Source organism: Pleurodeles waltl, chromosome 7, assembly GCF_031143425.1.
Source record: "Pleurodeles waltl isolate 20211129_DDA chromosome 7, aPleWal1.hap1.20221129, whole genome shotgun sequence".
In the NCBI taxonomy this organism is placed as follows: domain Eukaryota; kingdom Metazoa; phylum Chordata; class Amphibia; order Caudata; family Salamandridae; genus Pleurodeles; species Pleurodeles waltl.
Window position 1 is genome coordinate 427665514 of NC_090446.1, and position 23588 is coordinate 427689101.

The 23588-nt window shown below is 46.2% G+C and overlaps 1 protein-coding gene across 4 annotated transcripts in view; it reads right to left on the reverse strand.

Moving 5' to 3' along the window:
- SPNS1 (SPNS lysolipid transporter 1, lysophospholipid) overlaps nucleotides 1–23588 on the reverse strand; it is a 132519-nt gene that overhangs the window by 10680 nt on the left and 98251 nt on the right. For all 4 annotated transcript variants that reach the window (XM_069243941.1, XM_069243942.1, XM_069243944.1 and 1 more), the window contains 6 exons: nucleotides 23413–23479; nucleotides 22744–22886; nucleotides 21531–21683; nucleotides 20860–21049; nucleotides 1612–1677; nucleotides 201–299 (listed from right to left, as the gene is read on the reverse strand). In XM_069243941.1, the coding sequence (XP_069100042.1) occupies nucleotides 201–299; nucleotides 1612–1677; nucleotides 20860–21049; nucleotides 21531–21683; nucleotides 22744–22886; nucleotides 23413–23479 (718 nt within the window). The remainder of the gene's footprint in view (nucleotides 1–200; nucleotides 300–1611; nucleotides 1678–20859; nucleotides 21050–21530; nucleotides 21684–22743; nucleotides 22887–23412; nucleotides 23480–23588) is intronic.

Consider the following 23588-nt stretch of genomic DNA (forward strand, 5'->3'; position numbering starts at 1 on the left):
GAGTTGAGGAAACTAGGTAAAGATTAAACCAAAGCATACATTTGCAGATCACTCACCTTCAAGGTGATAATACCCTCCACTTCCCTTAGTCCCCCTTGTGAGAGTCTTACCTCTCTGTTGCAATCATACAGCATAGGATAAACTTACAAACAGAAACCACGGCAAAAGAAGGGATGTGATTTTGACACTTTAAAGCTTACCAGTCCAATTAGATAGGGGCTGGTGGCATCCCCAAGGAGATGAGATATAACTATCTGGAAGGCTTCAGCAGTAGAGCGCCGTGTAGGAATCACAACATACTGTAAGAGAGGAGAAAAGTCCGAAGTGTCTTACAAGGATACAGCATAGGTTAAAGACAGGAAAACATAACAAGGATCCTATAAAAAAAGAAAAGAAAACCAGAAAAAATGTTGTGTTGGCTTAGTAAATGTTAACTGTGGCCTTTTAAACTGTGTTTACAGATAGTGACGTCTTCTCTGAAGAAACAAATCTCCAGCATGATATAGTAAAGACAGTCTCTAAGCTGGATCACAGGCAAGAAGATATAGATTTTATTTTGGGCTGCATATCAAGCTGGTTTGCCATGCACTCAGGAAGGAGAACAGCATGTACAACATAGTGTTCTCCAATAAGGATCTTTCAGTACTGGGAAAGCCACATTTAAGATCAGGGTCCCACAATCAACCTCCCTAGGCTAAATTCAACCTACAACTATTGGAGCGAGACATGCACAGGGATCTATGAGTTGTCGATCTGATGTTGTAAGGCTAGGGAGTTTCCTGTAGGTTCAGAAGCGCTAAGTTAATTCAAAATTTAGTTGAGTTAATTTCACTGTATGTAAGTGTATCATATGTGTGTAGCCAAAAAATAAGACCTGGATATAAACATTCTGGACCTATGTTGGACACTCCAGAACTAAGGCCCCTTTACAAAGCAAAAATATACACCTGGGAAAATTTCAAATGGCAGCGTTTGATCAATTACACATGTGGAGCAATAACTGGTTTATCAATACCCATCAGAAACTAGTGTATGATTGAGTGCTCAGAGTGAGTTGCTGCACTTGTAAAAAGTACAGAACTTCCAAGGCAGCACCTGGACACTGAACAAGAGCACACAATGACATCAAGCAGCTTTTAAAGTCATTTTATCACTGTGCAAAAGCAAATGCCTTCAAAGGTGATACTTAGAGGTTTTGACAATCAATTCAATGGTCAGATGAGTGGTACGTATAGACTGGAATTCCGGGAGCATGAAGTAGTGAAAGAGGTGAAATGGGACACCAAGAAGGGTCAGGTGGTAATGGTGTACAGCAGTGGTTCCCAACCTGTGGGACCCTAGGGGTTCTGCAAAGCCTCTTCAGGGGGTCCGCAACTACTTCGAAAATGTATTAATATTAACAGATTAGGACCCCAACTTTCAGTAATGACTCATGGGTGAGGGAGGTCCCCGGATTCCATTAATGATTCAGTGGGGGATACCGGGTTACAGCACTGATAAAGTGGGGGTCCACATAAGTCAAAAGGTTAGGAACCACTGGTGTACAGGATTAAATGTTTATAAGTAGCTTACAACTATTGGAAGGGGAAACACAAGGGAATTAATACTAACCAGTAGAATATCAGCCACAATAGCCCAGTTCATAGACAAAAGAAGTTCTCCAATGAAGATAAAAACCTGAAAATTGAGACAAGGCAAGAGATATACAGGTTATTAACATTGTAGACATCCCTAGAGATGGTTCCCCTTGAAAGATAAGATGCCCACAAACTATCTTCAAGTCTACAGTGGTGGATAAAGGGCCTCATCACCCAAATTCCATGGAGAAGCAGATCTAGTTTAGATGTTCTATGCCGGTGGGTCAAAGCTACCATGCAAGAAATTAAACATCCCAAATTTGACAATAAAACAAGCCCTCAAACCCTGGTAATCAGAGCTGGGCAGTAAGAGGATGAAAATCTCATAAGAAAGTATGGGGTTCACAGGGAGCTCTAAGCTGTGGAAAGTTTTCTAGTAGCTCTTAGACCATGTTAGGTAAGTTGATGCTGGTGGATACTGAGGAGAGTCGAGGTTTGGAGGTGGAAGAGGGGAGGGAAAGTTTCCTTTACGGACTAGGTGGTCTCACAAACTATATAGTGTCATGCTTCATCATATGACCACCTAGCCCCACCCAGGTAGGACAATGCCACCTGGGCGGACTCAACCTCACTGTTAAAGGAACAGGAGGGAGTGCGTAAATTATCACTGTTCTGGAAAAATGTAGGATCCAGCTAACCTAAGGTATACTTAAAAACACCTAAACAGTCACCTATGTGAAAGTACACTTTTAATAGTGAAGACGGATTAGTTACTTACCTGTAAATCCTAGTTCTCTTCCAGGGGTATCCTCATCAAAGTCATAAACATTGAATATTCCCGCCCTTGTGCGGGGACCCCGGAGCATATATATATATAAAATACATACATATTATCATGTGTAAAACAGCAATGCAGGCTATAATCATAAATAGGCTAAAATGCTTTATTTCTATGCAAGTTTTTTTTTTTTTTTTTATATTATAAAATCACAAATAGATCATAAATATCTACCTAAGCCCCAAAAACTGGACTTAGGGAAGTAAACAGCAGTAAATATCAGAGAAAAATAGAAAAAACCACATTGAAAAACAATGAAGCATTCTTAGCCAATAGGCTGCATGCAGGTTAACACAGGAGAACCATAAAAACTTTGGCACCGTGCCTTTAAGACCCTGAGCACCTCCAGTATCCCACCATGCCTCAGGGGTGAAGGGAAGGTGACAGTTGGTTCACAGTTAGGTCAGTACTTTTTTTACGGTGACAATCTGTGTAACTGATCAGAAAGATAATCTGTCCTGCACTTCTAGGAGACTTAAGTCCGGGGAGGAGGGTGGGTTGTTTATGACTTTGATGAGGATACCCCTGGAAGAGAACTAGGATTTACAGGTAAGTAACTAATCCTTCTCTTCCAGGGGATCCTCATCAATAGTCATAAACATTGAATAGATTAGCAAGCCCATCCCTAAACTCTGCGGACTGTCCGAAAGAAGTGCAGGAAAGAATACATATTCATGCAAATAGATTTCTAAGAGAGGCCTGCCCCACCTGGGCATCCGCTCTTGCATCCGAGTCTAAACAGTAATGCTTAGTAAAGGTATGCACAGACTTCCATGTAGCAGCCTTACAAATCTCGGAAATTGGTACATTGTTAAGGAGGGCAGCAGTAGCCGCTTTTCCCCTTGTGGAATGCGCTTTTGGCCTAGCCAGTAATTGCTTATTAGCCAGTTGGTAAGTGTTAACAATACAAGACACAATCCATCTTGATATAGTTCGTTTAGACGCTGCCTCTCCTGTTCTTAAATGACCATAATTCAGAAACAAATGGTTAGAATGTCTAATCGGTTTTGTTTTGTCCAAATAGAATTTCAGCACTCTTTTTAAGTCTAAAGAATGCAATGCTTTCTCAGCCGGAGTCTCCGGATTGGGAAAGAAAGTCGGTAAAGATATAGTCTGATTGATATGGAATTCTGACACCACCTTCGGAAGGAAAGATGGGTGAGTTCGCAGAACCACTCTATTATCGTGAAAAACCGTGTACGGTTCTCTGCAAGACAGAGCCTGAATTTCGCTGACCCTCCTCGCTGAAGTAATGGCCACCAAAAAAGCCGTCTTCCACGTAAGGTGCTGTAAAGAGGCCTTGTGGATAGGTTCAAAGGGAGGGCCCATAAGTTTTGACAGGACTACATTCAGTTCCCATGGAGGAGAAGGTCTCCGAATGGGAGGAAAAACCTTTTTCAAGCCTTCTAAAAAATCCTTGACTACAGGTATCGTAAAGAAGGATTCCTGAGAAGGCGACTTACGATACGCTGTAATTGCAGACAAATGAACCTTAATAGAAGATACCTGCAGACCAGACTTCGCCAGATGAAGTAAATAGGATAGTATGACGTCCTCCTGAGCTCGTATGGGATTTATACCTTGTTGAGAGCACCAGATGTAAAATCTCTTCCACTTAAAAGCGTAAGAACGCCGCGTGGAAGGTCGTTTTGACTCTTTCAAGATGCTCATGCACTCCTGTGAGAGCCCTAGGTGCCCATACTGTAGGAATTCAGGAGCCATGCTGTCAAGCTCAGAGAGGGAAGGTTGGGATGTAGGATTCTGCCTTCCATTCTGCTCAGGAGATCCGGTCTGCACGGCAACCTCCTGTGAGGTCTTTCCGATAAGTTGAGTAGGTCCGTGTACCAGAATTGGCGGGGCCATTGTGGCGCTATCAGAATCATTCTGGTTCTGGAGTTGTAAAATTTGTTGATTACTGCCGGTATGAGGGGAATCGGTGGAAAGGCGTAGAGAAATGTCCCTGACCAGTTGATCAACAGGGCATTCCCTTGAGATCCCGGACGGCAGAACCTGGACGCGAAGTCTGGGCATTTCTTGTTTGTTTCGTCTGCAAAGAGATCCAACTGAGGTCGACCCCATTGACCGAAGATGTCCTCGACGACTTCGTCGTGTAGCACCCAGTCGTGCGCGTCTTCCAGATGTCTGCTCAGGAAATCTGCCTCTACGTTTTGCTGACCTGGCAGGTGTACCGCTGTGATAGACATTCCCCTGGCCAGGAGCCAATGCCATATCGTTTGGGATTCTCGAGACAGAGGTAGTGATCTTGTTCCCCCCTGTTTGTTCAGGTAATACATTGTGGTTGTATTGTCTGTCTGAATTAGGATAGATTTCCCCTGAACCAATGGAGAGAAAGATTTGAGAGCCAGATGGACTGCTCTGAGTTCCAGTAGATTTATGTGATAGTTCTTTTCCTTGTCGGACCACAGACCCTGAGCTTGGAAGGAACCCAGATGAGCACCCCAACCCTGAAGAGACGCATCCGTTACCAGAGTGTCGACTGGAATTGTCTGGTGAAACGGAGAACCTATCGACAGGTGAGGTCTGTGCATCCACCATTGTAGTGATTGAAAAGCCACTGCTGGTAGTCGAACTCTGTCCTCCCAGTGACCAGTCTTTTGGCTCCAATTGTTCTCTAATGCCTCCTGAAGGGGCCTCATGCGTAGCCTGGCATTCGGGACAATGAAGATGCATGAAGCCATGGAGCCCAGAAGCGATGTCACCTGACGAGCTGTAGGTGCATCGGCTGTTAATAGATGTTGACACTTCCTGTGGATTGATAAAAGTCGTTCCTCCGAAGGATACACTCTTTGGAGCTCTGTGTTTAGTATCGCTCCCAGGTAGTGGAGGTTTTGTGTTGGAATCAAGGTTGACTTGTCGTGGTTGATTTGAAGACCTAGAGACTCGAAAGTTCTTAGAACGATATCTCGATGTTTTCTCGCCTGATCCGGAGATGAGGCCTTCACTAGCCAGTCGTCCAGGTAGGGGTAGACGAATATTTTTTGTCTTCGAAGGTGTGCCGCTACCACTGCTACACATTTTGAAAAGACTCGGGGTGCAGACTTCAGGCCGAATGGAAGGACTCTGAATTGGTAGTGCTGTGACGCTATCTGGAAACGTAAAAATTTCCGATGTTTGGTTGCTATTGGGATGTGAAAATATGCATCCTGTAGGTCGATGGAGCACATCCAGTCTCCCTGATGCAGTTGCGGGACAATCTGGTGAAGGGCTAGCATCCTGAACTTTTGTTTTCTTATGTACTTGTTCAGGAGCCGTAAGTCCAGAATTGGTCTGAAGAGGCCCTGTTGACCTTTTTTCGCCACCAGAAAGTAACGGGAGTACACCCCTTTTCCTTTTTGTGCCGGAGGAACCTTTTCTACAGCTTTCTTTTGTAGGAGTGCGAGAACTTCCTTGCGTAGCAGGCTGAGATGAGAAGGAAAACACCTTGCTGGCGGCAAGTGTGGAGGAGGTTTTTTGAAAAGGAGAGAATAGCCATGTTCGACAATATTGAGCACCCATTTGTCTTTTGTGATTGAGTGCCACTCGCGAAGATGATGCGTAACACTTCCCCCCACCGGAGTGGTGCACAGTGCTGAGGGAAGCAATGCCTCATTGCTTTGATGGTGTCTTTGCTGTAGACTGTTGAGGTCTACTTGACCCTCTGTCTCTTGTGGGTCTACGTGCCTGAAACAGGGGACGTCCCTGTCGTTGTTGTGGCCTTTGAGACCAGTGAGGGGTTTGAACCCTCTGCTGGAATGGTCGTCTGTCATACGGCCTGTACCTCCGCCTGAAGTCTTTTTTACGTTCCAGGCCCACTGCCCTCATCGTGTCGACTTCCGTTTTCATTCGGGCCATCTCTTCATCCGCGTGGGTACCGAACAACGAACTCCCGCTGAATGGGAGGTTCAAAATGCGCTGCTGTGCTTCCTGTTTCAGACCCGTGAGCCGTAGCCAGGAAGACCTCCTAGCGCAGATTCCGTGCGCATACCCATGCGCAGCCAAATCCGCCCCGTCCGCCGCCGCGCTGATGACCTGGTTAGATACTAGGCCCCCTTCCTGCAAGATTTCCTGGAAGTCCTGTCTATCTTCCCTGGGCAACTTTTCTGTAAATCTGTGGAGTGAGTCCCACAGAGAGCGGTCATATCTGCCCAGAAGTGCTGAGGCGCTGGAGACCTTCATAGCAGATGCCGCCGTACCGCACATCTTTCTCCCCAGAGAGTCTAGGTGTCTGCTCTCCTTATCCGGGGGGACTGTGGAAGATGATGCCACAGAGTGTGTTTTTCTGGCTGCGGCTAAGATCACAGAGTCCGGTGGCGGATCCTTCCGCAGGAATAAAGGATCTTGTTCCGGAGCTTTGTATTTCTTTTGAATCCTAGCCGGGGCAGACTTGAGAGTGGCTGGAGACAGAAAAGTGTCCATAGTCGGTTGCAGCAAACCCGGTACTAGTGGCAGCAGTTTTCTCGAGACTGATCTGTGTTGTAGGGTCTCAAAGATAACTGAGGATGAGGTGGCCGGCTCCGGTACCTCAATATTTAGCTTCTGCGCTCCCCTTAGAAGAACCTCATTAAAAGTGGTGATATCATCCACCGGGGAAATCCTAGCAGGTGGAGAATCTGTGAGTGTGGGGGAGTAGCGCCCCACAGACGATCCTGAAGAAGACCAAGAAGGTGATCTTCTGCGTGGTGTTCGTGACCTGGTTCTCCTTCGGGAACGGGACCTGCTCCGAGAGGCTGTAGCAGAGTGTGCAGGTCTTGTGGTCGGCTGACGAGAAGCAGAACGAGCCCGTCCTGCTCTAGCTGTAGGCGATGGCGTTCTCGGTAATGAGGCAGTAGGAGAATACATCCTCGAGTATTGTGAATCCGGGGATGCTGTGATGGGAGAAACATGCCCCGATGCTCTGGAATGGGATGATGCACTCCTTATAGAGACCACCGGTGAGGGAGCTTTGTCCGCTGGCTCTACTGCCTGTGACACAGCTGAAGGTTGTGCCGACGTCGATTGTATCCTCGACGTCGAAGGTTGCGATGGCTGGTCTGCTCTCGACGTCTAAGGTCTTGACGTCGGAGGTCTTGCCGTCGAGTGTCTTGACGCCGATCGCCTATCGCGGGACCTGGACCTACTCGCCGTCGTGTGTCTCGACGTTGAGTGGCGAGTGGTCGACGGCGGATGTTCATGCCGTCGAGGTGTTTTTGGTGTCGTGTCCTTCGACGCCAAGGGGTGAGACGTTCTCAACGGCGAACGGGAGCGCCGGAGATGACTCGACGCCGAACGGCGGCCTGCCGTCGACGGAGATGTACCCCTGTGTCCATGCTTCGACGTTTTGTCCCTCGACGTCGGTCTGGTCGCCGTCGACGGCGATGTATGCCGGTGAGACGGTGGTGCCGATGACGTCGATGGAGAACAAACAGGTACAATCCTACCTGTCGACGTCGATCGGGCCATTCCTTCTGCTGTAGGTCTGGGAAGTGAAGAGGATGTTGACTTTTTCCTCTCCTGAAGCCCATGTAGCCTGATCTTCTCTCTGTCTTTGAGAGTCCTCCTTGACATGTTCTTACAATACTTGCAGGTGTCAGGACAGTGACTCTGTGGCAGGCAGACAATACACAGAGAGTGTGGGTCTGACTGGGCTTTCTTCTTCCCACAAGAGGGACATTTTACAAAAAGAGATGGCATTTTTCTGTCAGAAAAAACCTTCCTAGCTCAGACAAAGATGTTACTTGTCGAGTGAAAAGTGAAAAAAACGCTTTTTTAAAGAATTTTTCTGAGGAAAACTCAGAAAAACTGAGAGCTCAATGCTCCAGGATCCTCTCAGAAGAAGCCGGAAAAAAGAACTGACCTAACTGTGAACCAACTGTCACCTTCCCTTCACCCCTGAGGCATGGTGGGATACTGGAGGTGCTCAGGGTCTTAAAGGCACGGTGCCAAAGTTTTTATGGTTCTCCTGTGTTAACCTGCATGCAGCCTATTGGCTAAGAATGCTTCATTGTTTTTCAATGTGGTTTTTTCTATTTTTCTCTGATATTTACTGCTGTTTACTTCCCTAAGTCCAGTTTTTGGGGCTTAGGTAGATATTTATGATCTATTTGTGATTTTATAATATAAAAAAAAAAAAAAAAAAAAAAAAAAAAAACTTGCATAGAAATAAAGCATTTTAGCCTATTTATGATTATAGCCTGCATTGCTGTTTTACACATGATAATATGTATGTATTTTATATATATATGCTCCGGGGTCCCCGCACAAGGGCGGGAATATTCAATGTTTATGACTATTGATGAGGATCCCCTGGAAGAGAATGTTGGTGTGGTTAAAACAAAAATGGGGACACCACTGTGAGAGCAAGGACTCACAGAGTCGCCTATCTAAGAATCAATGGCAATGTACTATCACATAGGTGACTGTTTATGTGTTTTTAAGTATGCCCTAGGTTAGCTGGATCCCACATTTTTCCAGAACAGTGATAATTTACGCACTCCCTCCTGTTCCTTTAACAGTGAGGTTGAGTCCGCCCAGGTGACATTGTCCTACCTGTGTGGGGCTAAGTGGTCATATGATGAAGCATGACATTATATAGTGTGTGAGACCACCTACTCCGTAAAGAAAAAAACTTTCCCTCCCCTCCCCCACCTCCAAACCTCGACTCTCCTCAGTATCCACCAGCATCAACTTACCTAACATGGTCTAAGAGCTACTAGGAAACTTTCCACAGCTTAGAGCTCCCTGTGAACTCTGTACTTTCTTATGTTATTTTGGTTTTGTATTTAGGAAGATCGGTACAGTGTTGTTCCCTTTGGATATATTTTTATATCCTCAACTCTCCATTTCTCTCCAGTTGTGTTATGACAGTAAGAGGATGACACTGTGTATTGGGAGGGACTGCTCATTGTTAGTAATCTAACACTACCAAAAGTCACATTAACAATATGATTACTTACCAGTAGGAATAGTTTTGCAGCCTGAAGAGTTTTCTGGATTCATAAGCTGTGCATTTTTGCGCCATCCAGTATTTGGGTTCGGAATTGTCTTTCTTTCCTTTTCTTTCTTGTTTTTTTAGTTTATTTTGGTTTTTTTGTGGGTGTCGTGTAGCACCATTTGGTGGCATGTCCATCCTCCGAGTGACATCACATGGTGCACCGGATGTTCCTGTGCATAGTGATCATTTTCAGATTCTTTTTTTCTCATTTGGAGGCTATTGTTTGTTGCGTTCTAGTCTATATTTTCCCCTTCCACCTGATTGCACTGTTCCCATTTCTGGGGACGCAGGTGGCTCGCATGTGAATCCAGAAAACTCTTCAGGCTGCAAAACTACCCCTACCGGTAAGTAACCATTTAGGTTTGAAGCTTGAATCCTTTTCTGGATTCACATGCTATGTATTAGATTATGTAGTGGTATCCCGTTCCTTGGGTTGATTGGGATGAAATTAGGAATTACTTGCAAAAAAGTGCTGCAGTACTTTTTGTTCCACTTGTGCTTCTTTGTTCCTTTGTATGTATGTCCACACAGCAATGTTTCGTAAATGTGTGAGGAGAGGCCCATGTTGCTGCTGCACAGGATTGGGTCTATTGCACGTTTGCTAAGAAAGCTAGAGTTGCACCCTTCTGTGAGAAAGTAGCCTCTTTCTAGCCTTGTTACCCCCACTTTTGGCCTGTTTGTGAGTGTATGTCAGGGTGTTTTCACTGTCTCACTGAGATCCTGCTAGCCAGGGCCCAGTGCTCATAGTGAAAACCCTATGTTTTCAGTATGTTTGTTATGTGTCACTGGGACCCTGCTAGCCAGGACCCCAGTGCTCATAAGTTTGTGGCCTATATGTATGTGTTCCCTGTGTGATGCCTAACTGTCTCACTGAGGCTCTGCTAACCAGAACCTCAGTGGTTATGCTCTCTCTTTACAAATTGTCACTAACAGGCTAGTGACCAATTTTACCAATTTACATTGGCATACTGGAACACCCTTATAATTCCCTAGTATATGGTACTGAGGTACCCAGGGTATTGGGGTTCCAGGAGATCCCTATGGGCTGCAGCATTTCTTTTGCCACCCATAGGGAACTCTGACAATTCTTACACAGGCCTGCCACTGCAGCCTGAGTAAAATAACGTCCACGTTATTTCACAGACATTTTACACTGCACTTAAGTAACTTATAAGTCACCTATATGTCTAACCTTTACCTGGTAAAGGTTGGGTGCTAAGTTACTTAGTGTGTGGGCACCCTGGCACTAGCCAAGGTGCCCCCACATTGTTCAGGGCCAATTCCCCAGACTTTGTGAGTGCGGGGACACCATTACACGCGTGCACTACATATAGGTCACTACCTATGTGTAGCTTCACAATGGTAACTCCGAATATGGCCATGTAACATGTCTAAGATCATGGAATTGCCCCCCTGCCATCCTGGCATTGTTGGCACAATCCCATGATCCCACGGGTCTCTTGCACAGACCCTGGTACTGCCAAACTGCCTTTCCCGGGGTTTCACTGCAGCTGCTGCTGCTGCCAACCCCTCAGACAGGTTTCTGCCCTCCTGGGGTCCAGCCATGCTTGGTCCAGGAAGGCAGAACAAAGGACTTCCTCAGAGAGAGGGTGTTACACCCTCTCCCTTTGGAAAATGGTGTTAGGGCTGGGGAGGAGTAGCCTCCCCCAGCCTCTGGAAATGCTTTCATGGGCACAGATGGTGCCCATTTCTGCATAAGCCAGTCTACACCGGTTCAGGGACCCCTCAGCCCTGCTCTGCCGCAAAACTGGACAAAGGAAAGGGGAGTGACCACTCCACTGACCTGCACCTCCCCTGGGAGGTGCCCAGAGCTCCTCCAGTGTGCTCCAGACCTCTGCCATCTTGGAAACAGAGGTGCTGCTGGCACACTGGACTGCTCTGAGTGGCCAGGGCCAGCAGGTGATGTGAGAGACTCCTTCTGATAGGCTCCTTCAGGTGTTGCTAGCCTATCTTCTCTCCTAAGTAGCCAAACCCTCTTTTCTGGCTATTTAGGGTCTCTGCTTTGGGGAATTCCTTAGATAATGAATGCAAGAGCTCATCCGAGTTCCTCTGCATCTCTCTCTTCACCTTCTGCCAAGGAATCGACTGCTGACCGCGCTGGAAGCCTGCAAAACTGCAACAAAGTAGCGAAGACGACTACTGCAACTCTGTAACGCTGATCCTGCCGCCTTCTCGACTGCTTTCCTGGTGGTGCATGCTGTGGGGGTAGTCTGCCTCCTCTCTGCACTAGAAGCTCCGAAGAAATCTCCCGTGGGTCGACGGAATCGTCCCCCTGCAACCGCAGGCACCAAATAACTGCATCACCGGTCCCCTGGGTCTCCTCTCAGCACGACGAGCGAGGTCCCTTGAATCCAGCAACTCTGTCCAAGTGACTCCCACAGTCCAGTGACTCTTCAGTCCAAGTTTGGTGGAGGTAAGTCCTTGCCTCCCCACGCCAGACTGCATTGCTGGGAACCGCATCTTTTGCAGCTACTCCGGCCTCTGTGCACTTCTGGCGGAAATCCTTTGTGCACAGCCAAGCCTGGGTCCACGGCACTTTAACCTGCATTGCACGACCTCCTGAGTTGTCCTCCGGCAACGTGGGACCCCTTTGTGCAACTTCGGGTGAGCACAGTTTCACTCCACTTCGTAGTGCCTATTCCGGCACTTCTGCGGGTGCTGCCTGCTTCTGAGAGGGCTCCTTGTCTTGCTGGGCGCCCCCTCTGTCCCCTGACGCAATTGGCGACATCCTGGTCCCTCCTGGGCCACAGCAGCATCCAAAAACCCTAACTGCACGACTTGCAGCTAGCAAGGCTTGTTTGCGGTCTTTCTTCAGGAAAACACTTCCGCACGACTCTCCACAGCATGGGGGATCCATCCTCCAAAGGGGAAGTTTCTAGCCCTTGTCGTTCCTGCAGAATCCTCAGCTTCTACTGTCCAGTAGCAGCTTCTTTGCATCCACAGCTGGCATTTCCTGGGCATCTGCCCACTCTCGACTTGATCGTGACTTTTGGACTTGGTCCCCTTGTTCCACAGGTACTCTTGTCTGGAAATCCATCGTTGTTGCATGGCTGGTGTTGGTCTTTCCTGCAGAATTCCCCTATCACGACTTCTGTGCTCTTTGGGGAACTTTAGTGCACTTTGCACTCACTTTTCAGGGTCTTGGGGTGGGCTATTTTTCTAACCCTCACTGTTTTCTTACAGTCCCAGCGACCCTCTACAAGGTCACATAGGTTTGGGGTCCATTCGTGGTTCGCATTCCACTTTTGGAGTATATGGTTTGTGTTGCCCCTATCCCTATGTGTCCCCATTGCATCCTATTGTAACTATACATTATTTGCACTGTTTTCTAATACTATACTGCATATTTTTGGTATTGTGTACATATATCTTGTGTATATTTGCTATCCTCATACTGAGGGTACTCACTGAGATACTTTTGGCATATTGTCATAAAAATAAAGTACCTTTATTTTTAGTATATCTGTGTATTGTGTTTTCTTATGATATTGTGCATATGACACTAATGGTACTGTAGGAGCTTCACTCGTCTCCTAGTTCAGCCTAAGCTGCTCTGCTAAGCTACCATTATCTATCAGCCTAAGCTGCTAGACACCCTATACACTAATAAGGGATAACTGGGCCTGGTGCAAGGTGTAAGTACCCCTTGGTACTCACTACAAGCCAGTCCAAGAAATGTCTTCCCTGTAGCTGAGGAGCAGATTTGCATTGTTTCCACAATCCATTGTGCGATTGTTCCCTTTGTTACTGGAAAACCCTTGGTTGATGTTGTGTAGAAGATGAATAATTGGTTTCCCTTGTGAAACTGTTCAGTTTTTTTCAAATAGTAATTCAAAGCTATCCTTACGTTCAAGGTTTGTAGGGCTCTTTCCATTTGTTTTTGCGGTTCTTTGAAAAATAGTTTGAAGAATGCTTTGGTTGATGTGAAAGTTGTTCAGTACTTTGGGTCAGAACTGTGGTTTTGTTCAGAGAACCACCATGTCTTTGTGCATTTGCATGTATGGTTCTTGTATTGTTAACGCTTGAAGTTCACTCACTCTTCGAAGTGATGTGACAGCAACTAAGAATTCAGTTTTAAGTGTGATGGATCGGAGAGCTTCCTTGTGCATAGGCTCAAAAGGCTTTGTAATCAATTGTTTTAGTACTGTGTTCAGGTTCCACATAGGTGCTGGTGCCTTTCTCTGGGGTGCAACTGTCTTTGAACCCTCTAAGAATTTCTTCACCACTGGTGAGGTGAAGAAGCTTTAACGTGATGTGCTCCTAGTATATGCTACCATGGCTGCCAAATGCACCTTAAGTGTTGAATAGTTTATCCCACTGTCCAGCAGGTGAGCGAGGTATGTTAGTACATTTTCCTGTCTTGTTATTGTTAACATTGTTTTGTTTATTGTGCACCAGTGGAGATACGTTCTCCATTTTGCTGCACAGCATTGTCTTTTGGTAGGCTTTTGTTGCCTCCTTTAATACTTCCATAGTTCTAGGGGGTAGATGTAGGTGTCTGAACTATATGTATTCAGGCGACCCGTGTAGAAGGCTGGTTCTCTATATAGTATGCAAAAATGACGTGCACTGTGCAGAGAGTACGAGCAACCCCACGTTGGTTCACAGAGGTAAAAACGAGACCACCTAATGCTCTTATTTTTTTGGCACCTTGGTGGAGTAGTTAGGTCAATCTTGGAGAGGTGCTAAGCATTTGTTGCACTCACAGTATTTGCAAATGTGGACACACACTCAAGAGAATAACTCAAGGCCAATTTACAAAAATACTTCAGGTTTTTATAAACTTTTTAAGACCAAGGCCATCAAAATCGGGTAGGTACTTTTTAAGTTAAGATTTATCCAAATTTAGCAAAAATAGTCTGTGTGTAATTACGCACTATAGGAATCAATGGGAGAAAACCTTTAAAATGCACATAAAATTAGGAAATGCTTTCACGAATGTCGCCTTCTAGTTTTAGGTTAAGGTCATCAAGATGTCCTGTGGGCCAGCTGGAGAAGTTCGGGCGGTTGCCGGTTGGAGCGGGAGCTGCGGCTTAAAGTCTTGGAGCTGGTGCAGGACAGGCGAGGGGGACCAATTAAAAGTGCACTGCACAGGTGAACTTAAAGGTGAGTCCAGTGGGTCCCCTAGGAGTGTAGAGGTCGCAAAGGGTTGGGGACCCCTAGAGCACAGCTGGTTCTCCGATGCAAGGGCCAGGGAGGCCGAGTGCAGAGCACATAGGTCAGCCAAGAGTTGTGCGCAAAGGAACCTTTGGAACCAGGGAGCAATCACTTGGAGTGTGGATTGCAGGTCAGCAGGGCCAATCAGGGGGGTCTTTCTTGGGTGTCCTGCTGTCCCTTGACTGGTGCTTGCTTCTGGTCCTTGGAGAGTCTGGAGTGGACTTTTCTTCTGGGTGTCCAATGTTTGGGGGTCCAGTACCCTTGGCTATTGCACGGTTCAGCCACTGGAGGTCCTTCGGGTCCGCTGGGGTAAATTTGGTCCGGCTGTTGTGTCTGGTCTCTTAGTCAGGGGCCGGTCAGTGAACTGGACTTCACTGGATCTAGCTTACTGGTCGCAGAGAGTGATGCCTTCACTCTGGAGGGAGGTTACTGTCAATTTTAAGAAGGTTGCAGGTCCTCTGGGGTTTCTCAGAGTCTGTCCGATGTTCAGTCGACCCCTCAGCAGCGACTGTTGAGCCCTAGGTGCAGCAGGCATGGTTTGGTGCCTTTTCCTTCTTGCAGCAGAACTTCTGTTCTCGAGCCTTGGGTCTTCTTTGTCGCTGGTCTTCTTGTGTCCATCAAATCTGATCTGCAAGTCCAGGAATGCCCATTAAATAATGCATTTAGGGGCGTTTAGTGGAGTACCAGGTTGTGGCCGATGGCCCTTCTACCTTACAGTGGCTACACCCACTATGTGACCACTTACTGTGGGGAGAGGTCACATCCCCTACCCTCACTGGCTATTTTCCTACCATGCAAGATGGAGGGAAATGAAATGGAGAGATCACCTCGCCTGCTTCACCTGATGGGTGATGCAAGCAGAAGGTGGACACTCCTACTAGTCTTTGTGCATTTTCCCACTGTTGCTCCCACCAAAAGTAGGGGTTTGCAACAGAGGAAGCCATCTACTACTAGCAGCAGGGCTTGGGGTCGAGTTTCAAGGGCTGCAAGCCCTTTGAAGCTTGCAGACAGGGAAGTGCACATTCCTGGGGGAGTAGGTGTAACATCTGCCCAGGAATGGCTTTGTTTTCTGGTCCCAGAGAGCAAAGGCCCTCACCCCAGGGATCCAGAATCTTGTCTAATGGTGGCAGACTGGTTTGGGACCGGCCAGTAACATGCCAGGGCTAGTTAACTTTACAGGGGTCACCCTAAGGTGACCCCTGGGTACATTTTGCATTAAATCCAATACTGGTACCAGTTTGGATTTGTTGTTCTGAGTTATTTGATACCAAAGAACCCAGGTTTGGAGGGATCTTCATGTAGCTGTGAAACGCGTACTGACCAGTTTCCAGCACATGCATTTAAAATGGCCGCTCTGTACACTTTCTATGTCCCAGGTTTGGCAAAGACACAGAAGGGGCATACTTCTCATGCACCCATGCCCACACATGCATTATAATGCACCCTGCCTTAGCCTGTAAGGCCTGCCAGAGGGGTGGCTTACCTATACCGCATGTAGTGTGTAGTGGACAGGTCAAACAGGCTGTGCGCCATGTCATATTTGCATTTTAGGATTGCACCAGGACACTCAGCCTGCAATGGCACGGCCAAGTGCACTTGGGATGCCGGGTCCCTGAGGGTGGCACAATCTGTGCTGCTGCCCTCAGGGGCCTACCCCTTAGTACCCTATGCCCTGGGTACCTAGGTACCATTTATTAGGGACTTATAGTGGCCGCTAAAGGTGTTGACAATTGTGCCCATGCATCACAACAGTTTTTGGAAAGAGATCTGGCCCTGGGAACCTGTTTAGCAGGGGCCCAGGGTACTCACACCTTTGAAACCACATCATATACCAGACAAAAAGTGGGGGCTAACCATGTCAAAAGAGGCACTTTCTCACACCAGGCTGGTAGATTGAGTGTTGCTGGCTTCGGGTGGTACACTGTCACCTCCTACATTGTAAGGAGGTCCCGTTCTGCCCTGATTTTGATCTTTTGTCCCCTGGACATTTCAACTAGCTTTGAATACCAACTCTGTCTGGCCCTGGGGCTACGAGGATGAGACCTGTCCCGGGTTGTCTTGCTTTCTCCAGTACCTTGGGGATTAGGGGAATCTGTGGAAAGGTGTAAGCAAATCTCCCTGACCAGTTTGGTGACAGGCCATTCCCTTCTGACTGTTAATGTTGAAATCTTGAGGCGAAGTGTTGGCATTTTATTTTCTCTGATGTTGCAAACAGTTAGACTGTTAGCTTGCTCCAGGCCCTGAACATCCTCTCCAGTTTTTCCTATTTTAGTTCCCACTCTTGTGAGGTGCTTTCTTGTCTGCTTAGCTTATCCGCCTCTGTGTTCTCTTTCCCTGGTAGGTGGACAGTTTGCAGGATGATCCTCATTGAGCTCACCTTTGTCATATTTTCTAGGCTACCTTGCTCAGGGTGAATGACTTCATGCCTGCCTCAATGTTCAGGTCAAACATAGTTGTTGTATTGTCTGTTTGTATCTGTACAGTGTTTCCGGTTATGTGTGCCCGAAAGGCCTTCAGAGCTAGTAACACTGCTTTCATCTCCAGGAAGTTGATGTGTTTTATCCCATCTGTGTAGTTCCATTGACCTCATACCTTCAGGTTGCCCATGTGTGCTCCCTCCCCTTTGTAGAATGCACCTGTTGTGATGGTCACAGTTGGAGTTGGTGTTTTGAATGGTCTTCATAAGGTTATGTTTTTGATGTCCACCATTGTATCTCCTTTTGTATCTTTGCTGTTACAACCACTAGATACTCTCAGCTCCCAGTGGCCTGTGACAAACTGTTGCATAACCATTCCTGGAATAGTCGCATGTGCAGTCTTGCATGTGTTATGAGCGGACTGCATGATGCCATCATGCCCATTAGCTTCATGACTCTCCTCACTGTCAGGGACTGACGCCTCTGGTACAGGTGAGCTTGCTCTACTATCGCCTTTATCCTCTTCTGAGTCGGGTATGCTCATACTGTTTTGGAGTTCAGTGTCGCCCATAGAAAAACATTTCTTGTTCCAATTGAGATGACTTCTTGTGATTTATGGAAAACCCTTGTCATTGTAAGGTTGTGATAACTGTTTGAATGTCCCTTTGACATTTGAGTTTTGCCTTCGCCTATACCTGCCTGTCATCTAGGTATGGGTGCACATGCATTCCTTTTCTTCTCAGAAAGGCTGCGACTGCTGCAAGACACTTTGCAAGGACCTTTGGTGCTGACTTAATACCGAAAGGTAGGTCTCTGAACTGACAGTGTACTTTCTCAAGTACGAATAGACAAGTACTTTTTGTGTGCTTGAATCAGAAGTATATGCAGATAGGCATCCTTCAGATCTAATGTTGCCATATAATCCCCTTTTTGTAGAAGTAGGATTACTCCCTGAAGCGTTGTCATCTTAAAATGTTGGGTGCAGATGAAATTGTTTATGAACCTGAGGTCCAGAATTTGCCATAGGGTGAGGTTTTGTTTTGGAACCAGGAAGTGAGGTGACCAGTTTCCTTTGTTTTGTTCCCTTACTGGTATCTTTCTATTGCTCGTTTTGTAGACGTCTTTTGACCTTCTTTCCTGAGCTGTATGAGCTCCACCTTTTCATATCTCTTTGCTTCTGGGGAAAATGCGTTTTCTTTTTCTTTTTTTTAATCAGTTTTATGCAGTATCCGTGACGAATAGTTTTGAATCCAAATGTTCATGGTGATTTCTGCCTAATGTTGTGGGTAATTTCCTGTTCTGCCTCCCACTGGTGTTTTGTGGGGGTTCGTCTCAGTTAAGTCATTTCTTGGTGGTTCCTCCACCTCCGAGGTCTGTCCTCTTCTCCTTGCCAGAAAGGACTGCCTTGCAGGGTGTTGCTACTGTTGATATGGGGTCTGCTGTGTGGCTTGTTTTGAGCTGGTTTGAGCTTGCTGTTGTTGCTGACCTGATGGGAAGGATTCCCTGCCTGTGGGTCTTCTGAGTGTGTGCTTCCACCCCTCCTGAAACCACCTCTGTATTGTAAGGCTCACATAGCCTTAGCTGTCTTGTCTTTTTAATTTGCTGCAAGGACTCATCGACTGCCTAGCCAAATAGTGCCTCCCCTGTAAAGGGTTTGTTTATGATGGTGACTTGTACTTCCTGTTTGAACCATGATATTCTAAGCCAGGCATGTTTCCTCAGTGTTGTTCCTGTGCACATCTACCTTCTGGCAGTGTCTGCTGCGTCCAAAGTCGGCTTCTGGCATGTGTTAGTGATGTTTTTGCCTTTCTGCATTATTGCAGTGGCTCTCTTATCTTCTTCAGGAAGTTTTTGCATGAGTGCTTCAATTTCATCTCATTGTCGGCGACTATATCTGTTCAACAGCAAACTGGAATTAGAAATTCGCCATTGTGTTCCCTCGCCATTTTTCTTCCCTCCATGTCAAACCTTTTGCTCTCCCTTTCTGGTGGAGGCCTTTTCGAGGTGCGACTGTTGCTTCATTTCATTGCAGTGGCAACAATGATGGAATCTGTTGGTGCGTTCCTCTGAATCTATTTGGGGTCTTTTGTTGAGGGCTTATATTTCTTTTCTACTCGAGGGTGACTGCTTTAGTTGTGGCAGGTTCCTGAAAGACTTATTTGCCTTGATCCAATATGATGGGTAGCACTGGGAGCTAGCTATAAGTTGCCCTTATTGGGTGACATTTATGTCTCAAAGAGAAAACAAGAATTCAATTTTTTCCTCCTCCAGTGCAAACCCATATATGTTTGCAGCCATTCTTCCAGACTATGGTAAATTGTGAGGTTGTCAGGCAGTGATTGCCTTGAGGGGTATGTGTCTACCTCTTCTTCTGGTGATTGTATGTCGAGGTCGTTCCATGACTCTTCGTCGAACCTCTCTGTTCCTTTCTCCCATTGGGGTTCGTAGACCTCCTCTTCAGGTTCTTCTCATGAGGTTCAGGTGTTGCCAGAGCTCCTAAGGCTGATTCCTCCTCTTTACCACAGAAGGTTTACCTGGTATCCAAACTTTCCCTTAAGGAGTCGAACTCCTTCTTTCGGCCGTCATTTCGGCCTCTAACCTTTGCTTCTTCTTTTCCAGCTCTTGTGGCTTTTCAACATTGTGCGTTGGGGTGGCCTTTTCTTCAGGGTCGATGGTTCTGTCTCCAAAGGTTTCGGTTTTTTCCTTCAAGGCCTCTTCAACCTGATGGACCTTTCACCATTTTCAGCACTTTGCCATCATCGGTACACTGTGGCTGGGCTTCTTTTGCTAATGGCTGACTTTCGATCACCAGTTTCCTTCATGGGTGGTCTCTGCCTCTTCGACGTTCTCATCATCATCATCGCTGAACAGTCCCAGATCTTTCACCGACATGTGTGGCTTCTGGCTGCTGACATGGTGTTAGTGCTTAGTCTTGGTTTTCATATTAACGTTAGGGTCTTTGGAAGGAATGCGGCACAGGCCTCACAGTTCTCGTCCCTGTGTTTTTTTGACAGACGGAGTTTGCAGATTTTGTGGCGGTCTCGCTGCGCAAACTTGTGGTGGCAGTTTGAGAAAAATTTAAAGTTTTTTTCCCATGACCACAACCTTGCTTCTTTCTTCTACCACATGTTGACTCTGGCGTAATCCCTCATCGGAGGGGCAATTGAAACGTCTACTCTCTCGTCATCTTCTCCTTCGCCTTGTTCGATGACTTGGTGTTTTTCCCTTGAATTTTTTAATTTTCCAAACATGTTTTGGAGTTTCTCCATTGCTTCCGGACCCAACAGTGCAAAAAACAATCTGAAGATGGCCACTACAAACAGGAACATCCGGGGCATAGTCTGTTGTCACCCAGGGTGAAGGACATACCACCAAATGGTGGTCAACAACGCCCCCAGGAAAATAAATAAATAAATAACTAAGAGAAAGGAAAAAAGACAATTGTGGACCCAACCACTAGAAGCAGAATAATGCACATGTGAATCCAGAAAAGGATTCATGCTGCAAAGCTCTTATTTTCTGCATATAATTCACAATGAATTGAAAAGTTAAATCACAAACTTGCATAGATGACCCAGCAGTGATCAAAGGCATCCTCTACATCTATCCATCATCTTTGGACCATCACACATTCTTTCATGTACCACCAGTGGCATTCTCAATTGACACCACCACTCAATCTTTGACATATTCCTGGCAATGCTGCGTCTGCATGCATACTTTTGCTCCAGTCCCCAGGCCAATACTTTACTCTGGTTAATGCTGATGGAGTAACTCCTGCACATTTGTTCTCCACCGTCCCCAATTCAACTCTACAACCAGCTACGTGCTCTGCCAGTGCCCACTCACCCAACACTTCCCAGCCAAATTCACACTCACGTAAGTAGCAACGGTGCTGCTTCCAGCACAGGCCACGGCCAAGAACAGGAATGGAGAAGATCCAAGAAGTCCTGCAGCACACACCAGTGGATCAGAACGGGGGTTTCTTTTTCGGTACCACTTGCTGATTTCCACACCTGCACCAACACCCAGCAGCCCCGTCAAAACAGTAATGATGCCAAAGATCAAACTGTGAAGAAGAGAGAGTCTTTAGAGGAAAACTGGGGAGAAGCATGGATGCATTAAGAGGCAGGGAATACACAAAGGGAGAACATGCAGACTAGGCAGCGTTTAGTTTCAGAGCCTTTTCACTACAGGAAGGGCCACACGATTCCACTCTGTATCGGGTAAACAACATAAACCCGTTTCAGTTAGTCTCTAAAATAACACTAAGGATTCCATCCTCATGTGCTGGCATCCTGCCCCTAAGCCGCACCACATATTGTTCATCCAGTCTTCTATTCCTGCAAGCCTCCTCGCCACTATTACTACACCTTTTTTAGCAGCCCTTCCTCCAGCTATTTTATTATTATAGCATATACATTCAGTCTTCCATCACTCAACTGAAAAAGTTGGTATGCACGCTGGAAACATTTCTGTCAGCACTGCACACTTTATCCTTGCAAAGTTCGTTGATTCTCGGTCACATCTTCATCCTGGAAAATGCTCACCTGTCATCAGCATTGCACACATTCCCCGTGCATGGGTTTTTCGTGCCCAGTACCACTCGAGAGCGCAACAGGTAGACAGGAGCCCAGAGAGCTAGAGAACCTGTGACGAAGGCCACCGATGTGAAGCCAAATGTAGACAGGACAAAGCTAGAGCTGCAACAAGAATAGAGAGATGGATACGTTATTGCTACATGGTCTATGGACTGCAACACAAGCATTACTAAAGAATAGGCGTAATACTACACTGTGGAGGGGTATTTCTCTTGAACAGGCATCAAAACATGGAAAATGTATCACCAGATGATCTTGCACAGAAGGCCCACATTTACATAGAGAATGAATGGCTTACATCACTGTAGGAGAATCAAAGTGTTCTCATGACTCATTGACTTTGGTGAGACCTGAAAAAGGATGCATACGCATACTTATGCTCATGCTCAGCCCAGATTACCTGGCCCAATACAGGACTTTCAATCCAGAAAAGACAGATGATAAACTGACGTACAATTTGTCCATGAATAAACAAGTTACTGCATCCGGGTTTACTGGGTAGCTTTTACTTAAATGTTTTTGTTTCTTCCAATGACAAAACATAGGTTTTTAGTAGATGAACAGAAAAAAAATCTCCCTTTGACGAAATGGAGAATGATAGGAGTAATTTCATGGCTTCAGCAATGCTGGTGCTCCACAGGACTGACACACACCACACCAAAGCACACAGAGGGCATACCCCTTATGCAGTTTACCAGAATTCTACCATGACCTACCCAATGGCAAACACCACACCACAAGCCACAAAATCTAAGGACATGTGTCACTGATGATATTCTGCATCATAAGCCAAGCTCCTCTCTCTGATGGACAGAGACAATGTATTAACGTTACCATGCATCAGAGAACAGAATTACTTTTACTGCATAGCCCAGTACTTTCAAACCACAGATTGCACAGCAAAGTTTACTTTCTGCACTAAAGAACATGTAGCACACACACATCTCACACTACTGGGCAGACCCAGAATAACAAGGGCACAAGACACCAAGCTTTACTTTACCCATAGAACATGAGGCACACGCCGAAGCACCAGAGATGCACTACCAGAAAGCATGCAGCACAGTACATACTAAGAATTGTACTAACATGCACCAGGTAGCCAACACGTCAAACACACGCACAAATATAGTAGTCACTGTTGCTGCTTGCACTCACTTACTTTTTCATGAGAGCTTTAACATCAGCCCACCAGGAAGTATGAACAAGAATCCTGTCAGTTTTGCGCTCCACTGCTCCCCTAGGCGGCTCCTTCACTACAAATACCAATAAAAGTACAGCCAGGATTCCGAATGAAGGAGTCACCTACAAAAGAAAAAGAATATGATTAGCTAAAAGGGACTTATGTGACTGCACTCATCAGTCCATTACCTCTGGAAGACTGTCTAGCCAGCCTCAGGCAAGAGATGATGAACGAAGAGCAGGGCAGCCATAACTCAGTTCACTACAGTAGTGCTTTTTCATAATTTTAATTTGAAAGTTTCACATTGGTGAACCCAACATGAAAAAGGTTATCTTCATTAAACAAGCCTACTAAATGTGGATGCCACAGTTTACTGTAGACAGTAGCTTTATCCAATTTGATAGTGAAACTTAAAGGTTAAAATGAAAAGGGACTTTGTAGAGTTTTTCAATGCATACAGCAAGAAAAACCTCCATTACCACATTTTTCACCTTACTTGCATACACCCCCAAACTTTCACCCGATACCCTCAAACATTTCAAGCACCCTATCCTATCCTATTTATGACCTTCAAAATCTTGTAAAGCTCTCCATTTGCAAGGGAGGTGACACAATAAGAGGCAGGATCTGCAATATTAGAAGACTTACCCGGAGAGCCCAGTGCCAGTCTTGGGTGGCTGCCTTCACTTGTGAGCCCACAATATATCCCAGGCCACTGAAAGTGAGATGAAGAAAGACCATAAGTGGGACTAGTTGTGCAGCCAGACACCAACAACATGGTCTCCACTATTCTTAGAGACCTTGCCCCTTTTCACTATTAACTC